This window comes from Petaurus breviceps, unplaced genomic scaffold, assembly GCF_028583685.1.
Source record: "Petaurus breviceps papuanus isolate PSGF00001 unplaced genomic scaffold, PetGlider_PUasm1.0 174, whole genome shotgun sequence".
Lineage (NCBI taxonomy): Eukaryota > Metazoa > Chordata > Mammalia > Diprotodontia > Petauridae > Petaurus > Petaurus breviceps.
In genome coordinates, this window is record NW_027185761.1 from 24,412,957 (window position 1) to 24,428,407 (window position 15,451).

The following is a 15,451-nucleotide window of genomic DNA, read 5'->3' on the forward strand; positions in this document are numbered from 1 at the left end:
TTCATTAATAATGACAAGATCATTCGTCCATAAATTGTTCAAGGTCACGATCTCCTAAAGTTCCAAAAGCTCCAGTACAGATCCTTAAGGAGATGTTTGGTATTCAGAGGGCCCAAAGGAGAGATCAGTTCTAAAGCCTATGTCTACTAGGAACTTGGGAAGCAGCAAAGGCATAAACATCCACCCCACTTAATTCCTAACAAGCATCTTCCCCATTGAAATGGAGCCATCACTGGCCTAGGGACCTAACACATTGATTTATATTCAAAATGGCTTGTTTCATGAATCAGATATCAAAAACCATGTCTCTACATCTCATCCTGAGCAAATTCCCATGCTTCTCTCATTCAGAAATGAGAATACTCAAGCTGTGCCCGCAAAGCAGTACTATAGTCTAGGCTGAGTTTTCATTCCTGTTTTTAGGACATCAGGTGATGGCCACCAGGGATGAGAGAAATCGAGGAAAGTTATTTCCTATCCTTTAGTTCCATTCTCAGGCTTCCTGCCATTCTGTTTTTTTCAGCCCCACCCCACCCCCAGTCAATCTCAATCACTTTCTCAACCAAGAAAACCTGGTTGATGCTCAGACATTATATCAGTCCCTGGACCACATTGGGCCATGAACAACTTCCATCCAGATAAGCTTGTAGAATACCAACAAGAACCCCTTGTCAAACTAAGTAAAGAATAGAGGCCTGGGGAAACTTGAGGCCTGGATTTCTGTGTGTCTCATATTTGGATTGTTAGTATTTGTTCAAGTCCAGTCTGAGTAACAACTATACCCACTAAAAATGCTACACATCCTTGGATAGGTATGTATGCGTCTGGCAGATTGGCCTTCACTACGAAGCCAATCTCTTTCCACTTTGATTTTAAGTTCATATTCTCAGAAAGGGGACTTGGGCCACACATCACATACCACAACCTGGTTAAAATGGAAGGGTTACCTTTGCTCTGGCTGGTGTCCATATTGCCATCCTGCATTTTACCTATATGATAAAGAATTTTAACAAACAACAAAGAACAGACAATATACGGTCATCACACAGACAGAACACTGTGATGGACATTTAAATCAAAGACTGGGTAATGAACTGGTTTCAGGGACATCTCTTGGTTTGTGACTTGTGAGAGTACATGTCTAGCTAAGTCCCACACAGGAGAAAAAGGAGACCATTGTATATCCCTTTGGAATTGTGCAACATCTGCCCATTCAGATGGGGTCTATGTATGTCTTTCTTTGGGAGATGATGACTATAGTCCAGAGAATAAGACCTTCAAATGAAGTATTTCCTTATCTCTAATATGATATACAGATACCTTTAAATATTCCCATGATAATAGAAAGTTTTACCAAGTTTATTTACTTAAGATTAGTATGCCATCCACTTCCAAAAGGACTTGAGGTGGCTTACAGATGAAAACACAGAGCAAGATAAGACAAAGGGAAAATAGATCATGGCCCATATGAAGAAAGGAGAAGGAACAGATACTTTAAGGCATCTGAATTGGACAATGAAAATAGCTCTAATATTCCTGGAAAATAAGGCAAAAACTGAAATAGATCATGGAGTTTTCATCTTTTCTGATAAAAGAAAAGCAGGCACATTTCATTTTCAAAGTTTTTGTCATTGTGGTTATTGATTTATTTGGGGTTTTTGCTCCTCAACTGGGGCAAATTATGGTTTGGAGAAACATCATTCCTAGCAGATTCAGAGCATAGTACTTTGTTCAGATTCTAATTGAACAGCTACAGTGATTGGTTTGAGATTTCCCCCTTCCCTCCTGGTCACTTCAGTCACCCTTGTACTGAAATTCATGAGAAGTGAAACAACCAGAGAATGAGAAACTGAATGGAGAATTAAAATACAGACATAGACACATATATATACAGATGGATATAAATGTGTATATACACATACACACATGTATATGTATATATGCTGGGCACCAGGATACTCCATACACTGGCCAATGAGCCAAAGGATAATTGAGGGTTGCCTGTACACACAGCCTTCTCTGTCTGCCACTGCATTAAGGCATGACTTTGCTGATAAATAGCTATGATGATGATGCTTTGTGGGTTTACTTTGTCACCAAGTGGACAGCTGTCCAGAAAATGTCAGCACTAAAGAGACCATGAGCAATTGCTGCCTGGATGGCTTCTACTCTTTCATCCATCAAGTTTGGTGGGCCAGAGCAGGGGGAGGCCTATTGCCACAGCTGGCTCATTTGTCACAACCGCTTCCCACTATTCTCCGTGACTCAAAACTGTAAAGTGCTTGTCACATTCTGAATCTTGAAAGGGAGAGGACAACATTATCTGAGGTATCCCCAAGCAGGCATGAACTTTGCAGTTCTTACTAAATGCAACCTGACCACCAAAGAAGATTCCACATTAGGTAATCAAGATGGGATCAATTTGCCAGGAGGACCATGGCAAGAGAGAAGCATTGGGCAAAGGAATATGGGTAATATGACTGCAATGTGCAGGTTACTCATTCAACTAAGTGGTGTTATATTGGGTGGGGAAGCCTGGGTTCACACAGAAAACACATTCAAAGTCAAGGTGTATATAGACAAACAAACCAAGGCCCTATATCAACCTAGCTAAAAGGAACACATCCTCCCCAGTTGGATGGTCCACCAATATCATAAGAGAGCCTCTCCTAGTTGTCAATGACATGAGAATCATGATAGTGGAGAGAAGAGGATGTGATACTGGCTAGTCAGGATGGGATAGTCATTCCATTAGGATACGGTTACCGAAGTGAAAACTGGCATATCCCAGAAGGGAGGAAAGTCAACCTCAGTTAACTAGTTAATGAGCTATAAGACAGAGATTTCTTTCTAACTTCAACTAAGTTACTTATACTTCTAGTGAATTACACGTTAAGTCTCTAACACCTTGCATTGGTATCACTGCATTTGTATATATCTTTTAAAGAAATTCCCTGCACATTATTTCCTTGAGCAAAAAGAGACTAGTGACAATCTTGTCCTCCTCTCTCATTTGACAGGGGATGCTGGGACCCAGAGAGGGGAAGAGATTTGCCCAGAGTGACACAGCTAATAAATCTCAGATCTGGGACTTGAACTTAGTCCTCTAACTCCAAATCCATCTTTTCCCCACTGTGCAACACAGCTTCTTCTAGTCAAAAAGTGATATAAATTTAAAAGTTGAAATGATAAAACTAAAGGGATTGCTTTTCCATTTAATATTTTAACTTTAATTTATTTCAATGTCTGTGCTTTTGCACCTATGACAGTTCACAAAAATCTTCCACAAGGGAAATTTCTTAATTATCCAGGCATTAGGAGGACACTATGTGGCTGTCTCTAATGGCATTCTTCAAAGACAAAAATAGGAAGAGTCTTTTTCTTCAGTTTCTGGTATTCAGTCCTACCCAAATGGTACTAGGATGTGTCTGGGAAGGGTATCTGACTGACATTATTTTGCTCATCATTCCCTTGACTTCTCTATCCAGTCCCTATGGCTTTCCTCAATCATTTCTTCTCTCAAATCCTCAGTTACCACCTTTGTACATTGAGGGCATTGGATTAGATGTCCTCTAATATGCTTTCCAGTTCTAAATCTATGATAAAACATTCTTATACTTCCTCCACTAAATAATCAGAATACAGGGAAATTCCATTTCCCAAAAGACTCACTGGAGAGGGGTATGAAAAGGAACAAGAAAGGAAGTAGTTTCATTATTCCACAAGACCTGGGCACCAGATCACTTCAGGAATGGCAGCGAGGTAATGTTTGAATGCCAAGAAATAAGCCACCTGGGTTTTGCTTAAACCTTAATAGTTCAGAGATATTCCTGAGATGAGACAAGGGAGAAAGAACTGGGGACAAGTTATTGAGAATTGTTTTCCAGTCTGTCTTTAAGGGAAGTAGTCCATAGTCCTTCAGAAATAGGCCAAATAAAATGTAAGAAATTCATGATGTACTAGAGGATACACCATCAGAACACTAATTGTGTGGTGAGACCTTGGGTAAGTCAAGTAAACTCTGGGCCTCAGTTTTATCATCTATAAAACTCAAAATGATATTACCTGCCTAACTTCCAGGTAGAGAGGTAGCATGGTATGGGGGAGAGAGGGCATGTTGAGAAGTTACTGCGAAAATGATTTAAGTGCTGCTCATGATGTTAAACTAACACCGAGACTCTAGGCAGGTCACTGAACCAGGCAACTCTCTAAGATAGTAAGTCACAGAGAAAATGCCAGTCTGCAAAACCAGAGGAAGTTTCCACACCAGAAATCCCCTATAGGTTTGAAAACACAGTTCTGATCCCAAAGTGAAACAGAATACTTCCAAGATGATAAATAAATTTTACCAAATATTTTACAATTCTAAGAGGTTATTACTTATTTCCTAGGTGACACTTGGGAATTCCTTTTTTTTAATTGGTCAGATCTACAGAATTGGTAAAGAACCACAATTTGACTCCTGGATATCATATGCAAGAACCTCCCCAGCTGGAATATGGTTTCAAACCACTAAGGATGATGCAAGAACAAGAAAATCCTTGATGGACTTCTTCCTTCAGTGAGACTTTGGAATCCTCTGGCATATTCTCATCTGTCATAGAATACTCTCCTCCTTTCCTCTTCCCTCCAGAAAACCCTAGTCTCTTATCAAAGAGTTAAGAGTATAAGTATGTACAGAGAAAGACATTGCTTTGCTTCTTTTAAAACTCCTTGCTCTGCATTCTGTCATTGTTTCAGTATAAACAATTCCAAGGGTGAATTGAAATAATTATGCTGGAGGGATGGAACCTAAACCTGCCTAAGAAGAATGGACTTCAATGCATGATTTTAGGAGGTACAAAGGGCTTTTGTTGGCACTACATAGTTTCTGATTAAATAACTCAGTGTGCTCATTAAGACCAATTCATTAATTTCATCATTTATTTCCCATGCTACCCACATGGTCATGAAAATACCAGTTAACATGTATTCTTTTATGAAGATAATCAATAAGAGGCTAGGAGAAGCATGTGGGTCCAGACAAATAGAGCTAAATGGTTGCTGGTTTAGGGGTGGAAACAGGAGCTTGGGGGAACTTTCTTTAAAATTATGCCATTTTCCAAAAAAACCTCGAGCTTATTATTCACATTTCTCTTTAATTCCCATTTAGCCAAAATGACCACTCCCCCAGACACCTCCAGGCTCTCCAAGAAGAAGGACCCTGATCTGTTCTGGGACAGAAGGAGAGCTCTGTTTCTGACCCATTATGACTGTCAATGAAGCCATGCACAAGGAGCTGGGCCTGTTAAGAAACGAATGTCATGGTGAGAAGGGACTGAAAGCTGGGAGCCTCCATTTGTCCCTGGGATAGGTTTTGCCACAGGCCCAGTACATGGGCAGCTCAAAAAAGTTCAAGAAGAAAACTTTGAAAGTTAGAACACCAAGATTAGGATAGCCTAGGAAGTTGCATAAGGGTTGAAAAACTGAGCTTTGAAGCAAAGGAAACTGGATTTTCTCTTGCTGGAAGCTGGACAGCTCCAAGCAAGAGATTCTTAGGAGAGGTGACTCACCTTTTTTCCATTCTCGAAATTCATTGCTGTCATACTTAGCTCGGTACTAAAATGAACTTTTCAGGCTACTCAGGTCAGATAGCCTAATCCCACAGTAGTCATCAAGGTCATATTATTGTCTCCAGCACTAACAGGAAAGTCATCATCAGTGTGTTTGGGGGAAGGGAAGGAAGGGAAGATGTCCAATAAAATCTTCAGCTGATTTACATTGAAATCTGCACTTCTAACACTCACCCTTTGCACAACTGAATTGAGATCCTGAAGTCTCAGCACTTTAATCCTGAATAGTTTCTTCTACAAATGGACTGCCCTCCTTCCTCAAATCCACTACACTACCCAAGCCACGTGTTAAGAAGCCCAGGGCCTTACGCTCAGTTCCTTAAACATAAATGTGTGGTGCTGGGCCTCTAAAGAGAGAACACTGGAAGTGACCCATAACAGTGGCAGGCTAGAGGTAGAATGAGGCTGGGGGTGGTGGGTGAGGCAGATCCTGGCACTGTTTATAGTATCTCTGCAGGCCAGATCCTCAGAACCCTATAATCATTCACTAAGCATCACACTGCTGACTCTTCCTCCATCTGAGACTACCCTTCCAAAACTACACATCCTAGACTGGTTCCAAAGCTACATCTCATGTCCCAAACATCTGGTGGATTCACTGCCCTGCATACACACATTCCCTTAAGAAGGAATTTCATGCTATTTTGCTGAGTCACAATGTGGTAAGAGGCACTGCACTCCCTGAGAGAAGAATCAAGGAGACAGCTTCCTTTTCTATGAGCTTTGATCTTGGGCAGAGATTGAGTGGGAGCTTGTAAATTGCCCCCATGAGAATAAGTTTCCTATAAAGCTTTTACTCCCTGATGCTCTGTGTTTCTCAAGCTTTTTATCAACTTCAAGAGCTTCCTCCCATTCTTTTACCACACTCACCACCCCCATGGTCCCTAAACTCAAGGTGAGTTTACTCTAACTGAAGCCTTACTGAACAGCTGCCCACTCCCAACCAGGGAACCAGACTTCACAGCTTACTGCAGTCACAAAGGGGATGAGCTCAGATCAATTCCCAAAATAGCATTCTAAATATAACCCACAGGCCTTCATTTCCCTCTTGTCTCCAGGGACCACATATCTTTAAGGAGCTACTGAGCTGCCCTCCAGTATCAGAGGGAATCTCACTTTCTCTTCCTGGAAGTGGGCATGTCCAAGGGTAATTCTGCCACTAAACACATCTGCCCCTGGCAGAGTATTCACAGACCCCACTCCTCCCCCTCCCCCATCTCATTTAAGGAGGGAAGTGTTAAAGCCTAAGGAAAGCCTAGATTGTTTGCCTCCTCATGCCTTCCTCTGGCTGACAGCCTTTCAGAGAACCTTCCTTAAGAAGGGGGCCCCTCCCCAGAGGGATTGGAGGGGGGAACTAAGCACTCCTCTACCTACATCTTCATTCCTTTACAGAGCCATGAGTAGAGGATGGTGGGGCCTGGTTACTGCTCTTTTCTGACATGGATTATCATCCCTCTCTTCATGGAAATTTAGCTAAACTTTCTGAAGTAAATGGTATCTTCCCTGAAGCAGACTGAGCTGCCCTTAAACTTCTAGAGAGTGTAACCTTCCCCCAGAGCCTTCCACTATGTCCTTCCTGCTGAAATCCATTGCAGAGTTGCCTGAATCACTCAAAGCAACCCATCCCCATTTTCTTCTACATAATATAAGCTGAGGGAGGAAACTAATTAACAGCTGACCTCTCTCAAGGAGTTTGCATTGAGTGAATACTGGGCAGCTGGCCAAAATCCTGTGCAGAGGACCCAGGGGTTCATGCAGGGAGCCCTCCCACCTGGCCTTGCAATGACCTGTATAGGTTCACCAGACACTTTCAAAGGTGTCATGGGTATGTACATATTTCATAGCCAGATGTGGCTGGAATGTCGCAGGTGATTTCCCTAGGGCAAACATGGTCTGACTGGGCTCAAAAAAGTGAATACATAATATGAGAGCTGAAGGAACCCTCTTTCTCAGCACTTCTTTCTTCCTCACAAATGCCATAGCTTGGATTGCCTATGAAGTAGATAGCTGAATGGAGACAGGAAGGATCTTGTTTAAGAAAATGGTCATGGATTGGGAGATAACTAGAAGAATCTCTGCTTTACCCTGCTCAACCCCAGGGTAACCCTCCTTAGATTCTGCTTTGCTAAACAGTCTAATAGGTGCACACCTTCGATGAATCATCTCCCTCAACCCCATTTCCAATACCATCATTTGACCAGTCCACAAAAAGGATCATGATTGACTGTGATCACCTCCGACCGGCAACAAATCTCCCCTTCTTCATTCCTGGTGTGCATGGAAGCTCCTGAGGTCTAGCCACCTAGGTCAAGGTCAAGACCACCCATACCCAGCAAGATTTCCACCCAATCTCCCCCCTCCCCTACTCAAAAAGTGCTCCAAAAGAATGCAGAGTTTCAGGAAACATATACCGCACAGCACAGCCAACAGCAGATAATGCTAGTCCAGAATCATTGAGGAAAAAAAAAAAAGAAAGAGCTACTTCAGGGCCTAAGCTAAGTGTCTACTCATTCATGATTTGGAAGTCTATGAAGAAAGGTACTGGCTAAAGTATCAGCATGCCACAGGATGGGGTCACGAAACTGTAGGTGAGACAATATCAAAATTCATTGAGGTTGTATTTTGGAGTGAAGGACCAGAGCCCTTGATGCTTAACCCTGAGGCCAAGCCAGAAGCATGGGCAAATAGATGAACAAAGGCATCTCTCCCTCACAGACAATGCTCACGGGTGCCAATGCTCAGAAGTGAGAGCGGCCCACAGTGTGGTCATGTTGCTTCAGAACCAGATTCCTGACCCCGGGTCATTTATTTCCCAAAGCTATGGTGAAACTAAGTAGGCTTATGAGAGGGTCACACTGGGAGAAAGGAGCATATGTTGGGGGGAGCAGTTTGCCAGGGCTTGGTGACAAGATTTTTTTCACCAAATACTCAAGCCAATTTCACCGCCCCTCTTCCCCCCTTGCTCCATTCCAAAAGCCACAGCCTCCCCAGAGTAGCACTGAGGACCAGTTTGAGGAGATGGGCATCCTTTTCAAGGCAGGTGGCTCTCGGGACAGGTTGAGCTCTTGCTGTGTGTGACCTCACCCCGAGGGTTGAGAGTAGTGTGGTCCCTCTTATAAGCTACTGTGGGAGTGTAGGGAAGAGGCACTATCCCAAGATAACACATGCACATACACCACGTGTGCTGTTGAGAAGAAGAGGCGAGCCGAGAGAAAGAAAGAGAAAGGAGAGAGAGAATTGGAAGAGAAGTCCACCAAAGAAAACCCAAAAGCTCAGGATTCTTGACGTACCATTGACTAAGCTGGAATTTGCATTATCGGTGGGATTTGCACCTGCTGCATCATCTGTAGCTGCAGGAGGGTGGGAGGGGTGGGAAGAATCTACTGAGTAATAATGGATAAAAAGAATAGTATGTAGTAATATAATAATAATAATAACACGAACAAATTCACATGACAAAATAGCAACATTTATGGAACTAACATGACTTTTCTTGAGGGGAAAAAAAACTTGGCTGAAAATTAACATAATGTTAGAAAAATGAGATGCCATCACAAAAACGTCATAAAATCCAGGGGGACAACTCATGTATGGGATATCTAGAAAATAAAAGTGGGAAGGTATTCAGTGAAGGTTGGAGAGGACAAACACTGTACAGTCCTGGGTCCCACTCTGTTAGGGATGCTTGGGATTGCTTTGGTTGGAGTGGAACTCCAATCGGTCATTGAGAGATGGTATGCCCTTTGCAATTATACAGCTTGGCTGAGTTGTGTGCTTGTCAGCTTTCCTGATATGAAGCAACATAAGAAACAACTCCATCCACCTTTAGGAGACATGCTCCCAGGTCTACCCATGGGGTACATACTTCTAGACTACCTGGACATGTGAGAGTGACTTAACTGTGACCTAGAGTTTCTCAATTCTGTCCCAGCCAACACCTCATCAGGACAGACCATTGGTACAAGAAAGTCAGCCCACTCCTGGAATTTCTGACTAGGACCCAATAAAGGGAGCTTCAGATACCCAAGAAGCCAATGATCCTAAGGTTAATGATTAAGCTACAAGGTGATATATTGCATTTTACTAAATGAAATAAATTAAATATAGGAGATGTGCCTCCAATATATTTATTGGCTCTGATCGCTTCATTTTAATTCTCAAAAACCATCAAGAATTACAAATTTACACCTTCTTTCCATTCCTCAAACCGGCAAAATTAATCACGAGGGGAATGTTTACGTTTCCTAAGTTAGGGTAATGTGGTGTGTGGCTTGATGTTGTGCGGTTTTGTGTAGTAGTATTTCCTACTATACAGCAGAATGCTATACTCCATAGTGAATGGTTGTGTCACACTGAATGGTGGTGTGTTATATTATAGTATATGGTGGTGTATCATGCCTTATGGCAGTATCTTACACTGTATGGTGTTGTATAATTTTGTATGTTGGTATATATACACTCATGAATTGTTATGACATGCAATATCTCATAAGCTGAGACTATCACATTGTATTGTCATGTATATAGGATATTGTGTTGAAATGTTATACTTTACGGTGGCATATATAACATGATCAGCTATGTAGCACTGTGCAGTTTTACCAGGCGTTGGGTAGTGTTTTGTATCATGGTTTGTTCCTATGTGCATGACCCCATGTCCCCTGGGGGACAGTGCTACTCTTTAAGATGTCAACTACCCTGAGGTATTTCTTACTGTACCTGGAAGCTGAAGGCCATCCACTTTGGTCACACCTGTGTGATGATTTTTAAAATATATTAATGATGGAGAAATATGTCAACTCTCTCTCTCTCTCTCTCTCTCTCTCTCTCTCTCTCTCTCTCTCTCTCTCTCTGTCTGTCTCTCTCTCTGTCTCTCTCTCTCTTTTTCCACCCACACATTCTGTCTCTGACACATACATATACATACACTTTCTCTTTCTAACATACACAAACACACACATGTACACATACTCACATACATCTGGGTCAAACTGAAATGTAAACTGGTAAGTGGGCATCGTTTATGACAGGCTTCTGAAGAAAGGGGCATTTTGGAGCTGACTAGTGGTGGCAGTGTGGGAAGGAGGGAGCTCTGTCTCCCTACAGTGGCTGCCCCAGGGAAATCTTTGGTGGCTTCTTGACTCAAGGTAGCTTCTTGCCTCTCTGAGTTCCAGCACTGCCCCTTCCATGTTTTCTCTCTCATGACTCAGCACCAAGCCAAAAAAGGTCAAGAATGGAAAAAGTAATCATCCCTATCAGGTCCTAGAATCTCACCTAAATTCCCCCTTGAGGGGGTGGGTGGGGTAGCATCCATGCCTTAGAACTATAGGAAAGGTCACAATATATTTTGGATATTTCCAGTAATAAACTTCCTGGGACAGGGTGGGAACACCAGATCCTATATTTGGAGAGAGAAGGTACCCGGAGATACCCAAGAGTTCATCGAGTTCAACCCTCTCACTTTAGAGGAGGAAATTGAGGTCCAGAGAGAAGTGACTCACTCAGGCTTCAAGGTCAATGTTCTTCATTCAAAAGCCCTTGCTAAAATGAGGTTCTGTAATGCTCCCTTTAGGGACACCAAGGAAACATGGGATAAAAGTACTGGCTTGGTGATGACTACATGCCCTAGCTTCCTCAGCATATGGATTGTTTATGTAGCCACTCTATGCCCCCTTCCTCAAGCAGACTGCCATTCATGTCCGTGTCTCTGCAATCTCTATCCCTGCTGGTTAAATACAGCTGGTCTTGCTTCTTGGGTTTCAGCCATAGCCACTGGTCACAGAGGAACTACCCAGTCCCTGGGGAGACTACAAAAAGGGAAGATGGTTGGGGAGATGGTAGAATATCTGTGATCAAGCCCAGCCCTCTTGGGGGGAGCCATAAAACAAGATCTTACTAAGATCATCTCTGTCAGTGCCTGGACTATAATCTTACAAAGCCCAAGTATGAGAGTTTTACTAAGCTTTGTGAGTAAAGAAAGCAATTGTGGATGGGGCAGCTAGGTGGCACAGTGAATAGAGGACCGGCCCTGGAGTCAGGAGGACCTGAGTTCAAATCCGGCCTCAGACACTTAACACTTACTAGCCATGTGACCTTGGGCAAGCCACTTAATCCCAATTTCCCTGCCTTCCCCCCCTCCAAAAAGAAAAAAAAGAAAGCAATTGGGAATAATGCTCAAAAACTGTCTTCCCTAACAAAGGTCAGGAAGTATGAGAACATATTAAAAGGGGAAACATCTGAGAGATAGTTTATTAATTCTAAATAGTCTGAAATGCCACCTGTGAGTAGCCTAAGAGATTGGGTGTCTGAAGATGCTTAGAGGCCTTAGAGAGCAAAAAATGTGCCCCTCAGGTGCTGGTCAGGAAGGCCAGCACTTTTTCTTGTCACAGAAAGAACTTACCAGCTCAGCCACCATTTATATTTTCTTTTGAAGATGGGAGATAAAGTTGAAGTCTCCCTTACAACTAGGAGATCTCCTAAGAAGAACCAGTAAAGGTTCACTCAGCCAGGTCTTGACTCATTGTTTCTTTCCCGTGTCCTGGAGTACCCACAGCCAACCAAGATCACCATTACAAGAAACAGATCCAGGCTGCATCTACACTAGTACCACCAAGACGGAGGATGAGCAACTTTTTGAGGATTTTCTAAGACTGATGACCTCGTGACCTTGCTGCATCATTTTTAGCTCTTGACTTCACCTACTAACACTCCTAATTCCTTCTCTGTCTCAATTCCTTCCCCTTCATAGTAACTGGCACTGACTCAACCTAGGAGGATGACCATTGGCATTCAGAATTATCATCATCAGAGAAATCACAAGATTGGATTATGTCCTCTGACTAGTTATAAGAAATTTTAGCCATTTCTATTTAATCTGGGGGGACAGTGAATGGTTATGGATTACTATATGCACAGCATACAAGGTCAAATGGAAACCAGGAAGAATTAGGTAACCCTGTAGTTCCACTCAACTCAAAAGGCATAGTTTGAGACAGCCAGTCTCCTTTCTTGCTACCCTTAGAGAGAATGATGGGTCAGTCCAGAGCATGATATCAACAGCCCCACCTGGCACAGAGAACAGAAAAAAAAAACACTTGGGAGGGCTGAATGATGTGACATGATGTGACAAGACAAAAAAAAACTATTACCAAAAAAAAAAGAGTCCTTTGCCTAACGGCAGAACATGACACAGCTGGTCTAAAGTGCTGAGGGCATTTGCCTGCACCTGAGAGTGAATGATACTGTGGAAAGTATTTCCTTGGCTGCCCCCAGCCAAGTTCCTAAAAGGATGGCACACACTGGACTTAGGAACAAGTAGTGACAGGAGAGCAGAGTTACCTTTCTTGTCTTTCTTTTCTTCTTCTTCACCACCAGCCCCCAGCAAGGTAAAGATGATGCCAGTCTGAGAGTTCACTCCCACAGCAGTGACCAGCATCCTGCCAGAACCCTCCATCACATGGGTCCCTGATAGGAAGGGAAAAGAGAGCCAAGTTAACATTGTACTCACCCTGCCCAGCCCAGCCTCCGACCTCACCCCAAGTGAACTGACTGCAACTACTGCAGACTCTCAGTTCTGCTCTCAAATACCCCGCTGCTCACTGCCAGCTGTGAGTATCCCATAAGAATCAATACTACCATCAGTGTTACTGTCACTAATGATTACAAAGCACTTTACAGGAACTAGATCATTTGTTCTTTCTAACAGTTAAATAACATTCAATTCAATCTAATAAGTCTTTATTAAGCACCTACTGTGCATCACAGTGCAAGGCACTGAAGATAACAAGGACAAAAATGAAAAGTCCTCTCTCTAGGAACTTATATTCTACTGGGAGGTAGGTATCATATGTATTACAGTTGGTTAGCCTAATTTTACAGAGAGGGAAACTGAGACTCAGGAAATTGAGTGACTTGTCCATGCTCACACAGCAAGTACAAACCCTTCTTTATCCAGAGCTCTTCCCACCCCACCACTTTGCCTTCCAACATGCATTTTTTCTTTTCTCTTAATCAAGTTTTGCTTATATGAGGAAATGATGATGGGATCACACCTTATTATTAACAATAATAAAACTTGGCATGTCTATAATGCTTTACAGTTTGAAAAGCACCATCATCTTTGAAAAGTACTATTCTTTGTGTGTAATTTTGTTTGATGATCACAGCAACCCTAAGTTCGGTGCTATTATCATTCCCATTTTGCATCTAAAGAAACTCAGGCAGAGAGAAGTTAAGTGACTAGTCCAAGGTCACATAGCTAGTAAGTGTTTGGGGTGAGCTCTTCTGGAATCTAGCTTTGTTCACTGTTCCACCTAGCTATCTTCCAGCGCTTTCCTTCCATGCTCCAAATTCCAGAAGAAACAGTCTTGGGTTCTATTCTCCTTAAAGACAATCCTGGTCCTCATACTCTCAACAGTTCTTAACTTGGACTCTCATTATTTTTTAATATTTTGACAACTGAATTTCAATATAATTATTTTCCTTTGTAATTCTCTGTATTTTATTTTATTCATTTAAAAACATTATTCTAAGAGGTCCCTAGGATTCTCCAGAATGTTAAAGGGTCCAACAACACACATAAGGTTAAGAACAACTGGACCAAAGACAGGAATAAGTATTTATTAAGTGTGTACTATGTGCCAGGTGCTTTACAAATATCTTATTTGACCATTACAACAACCCTTAAATAGGTGCTCTTATTATCCCCATTTTATAGATGAGGAAACTCGGGCAAATAAAATTAAGTGACTTGTCCAGGGTCACCAACTAGCAAGTCCAGATTTGAACTCAGGGCTTTTTGATTCCAGGTCCAGTGATCCATCAACCCCACCACCTACCTCAATTAGGAGAGCCCTGGGACTCATACCCCTTAAGGATAATATTAGGCCTTAAACTATTGAGGAATGCCCCATACAACAAGCACAAAGTAATTCTATTTAGTACACATTCAGGGAGTAGAAACTTAAAATGTAGCAAATATATAGAAAGTCACCTATCTTGCCTTTGGTCCCATTGTGTTTGTTTTGTGTTCTCATTCTCTCTGTGTTCTAGATAGGCAAAGTTACTAGGTAGGTGTGTTCCTGGTAAGTGAAGTATAAGAGTATATACTTTAGCCCATGTTTATTGTGATCTCTTTGAGTTGGTCCTTTTAGCTAAATTTACAAGAGAGCACCAGTTAAATATCAGCTTTGTCCATTCACTGATGGATTTCCTTTGTAATTCTTTGTATTGTATTTTAATAATTTAAAACACTATTCTAAGAGAGGGTCCATAGACTTCCCCAGACTGTAAGGTTCAGTGACACACACAGAGGCCCACAAAGCTACAGGCCACAGAATGAAATGGAATTAAGACAGAAGCTCAGACTTAGTTCTCACTCAGGATAATAACCAGGTCCTTTTACCTAGCCCTCTATTCCCTTTTAAGATGGCCAGAGAAATTCCAGTCGTGCCACAGAAAGACAAAATTGAGCCACCAAAGAAATAATCCATGATAGCCTTAGATTCTCTCAAAATTAAAAAGAAAAGAAAGGACAGTATTTAACAGTTTTCAGACCCATTCTTATTAAATAGCTTATTTGGCCTGCCCCAAACTAACGTGAGAGATGTTACAAACCCTGTGTTAATGGGTTTTTTTCATCAGATCTAGAAGAGGGGATGGAAAAAACAAAAATTGGCAACAAGGGCCAATTTCCACCAAAGATTATCAGACCTCCAAATCACATTTTTATCTACTCACACATATCTCAGTAGAGATCTTACCAATGTCTCAGCCTAGGCAGAGTGAAACTTTATTAGAGGCAGCTCACAGAGGCCTCATTTGATATAGGGGACTAAAAA

At 42.1% G+C, this 15,451-nt stretch overlaps 1 protein-coding gene across 3 annotated transcripts in view; it reads right to left on the reverse strand.

Annotated features, from left to right (window-relative positions):
* ATP2B2 (ATPase plasma membrane Ca2+ transporting 2) overlaps window positions 1-15,451 on the reverse strand; it is a 423,952-nt gene that overhangs the window by 106,264 nt on the left and 302,237 nt on the right. For 2 of the 3 annotated variants that reach the window (XM_069083948.1, XM_069083949.1), the window contains exon 6: window positions 12,951-13,076. In XM_069083948.1, the coding sequence (XP_068940049.1) occupies window positions 12,951-13,076 (126 nt within the window). Of the gene's footprint in view, window positions 1-947; window positions 990-8,902; window positions 8,993-10,331; window positions 10,365-12,950; window positions 13,077-15,451 lie in introns of all 3 variants that reach the window. The other variant, XM_069083950.1, reaches the window with a different exon arrangement.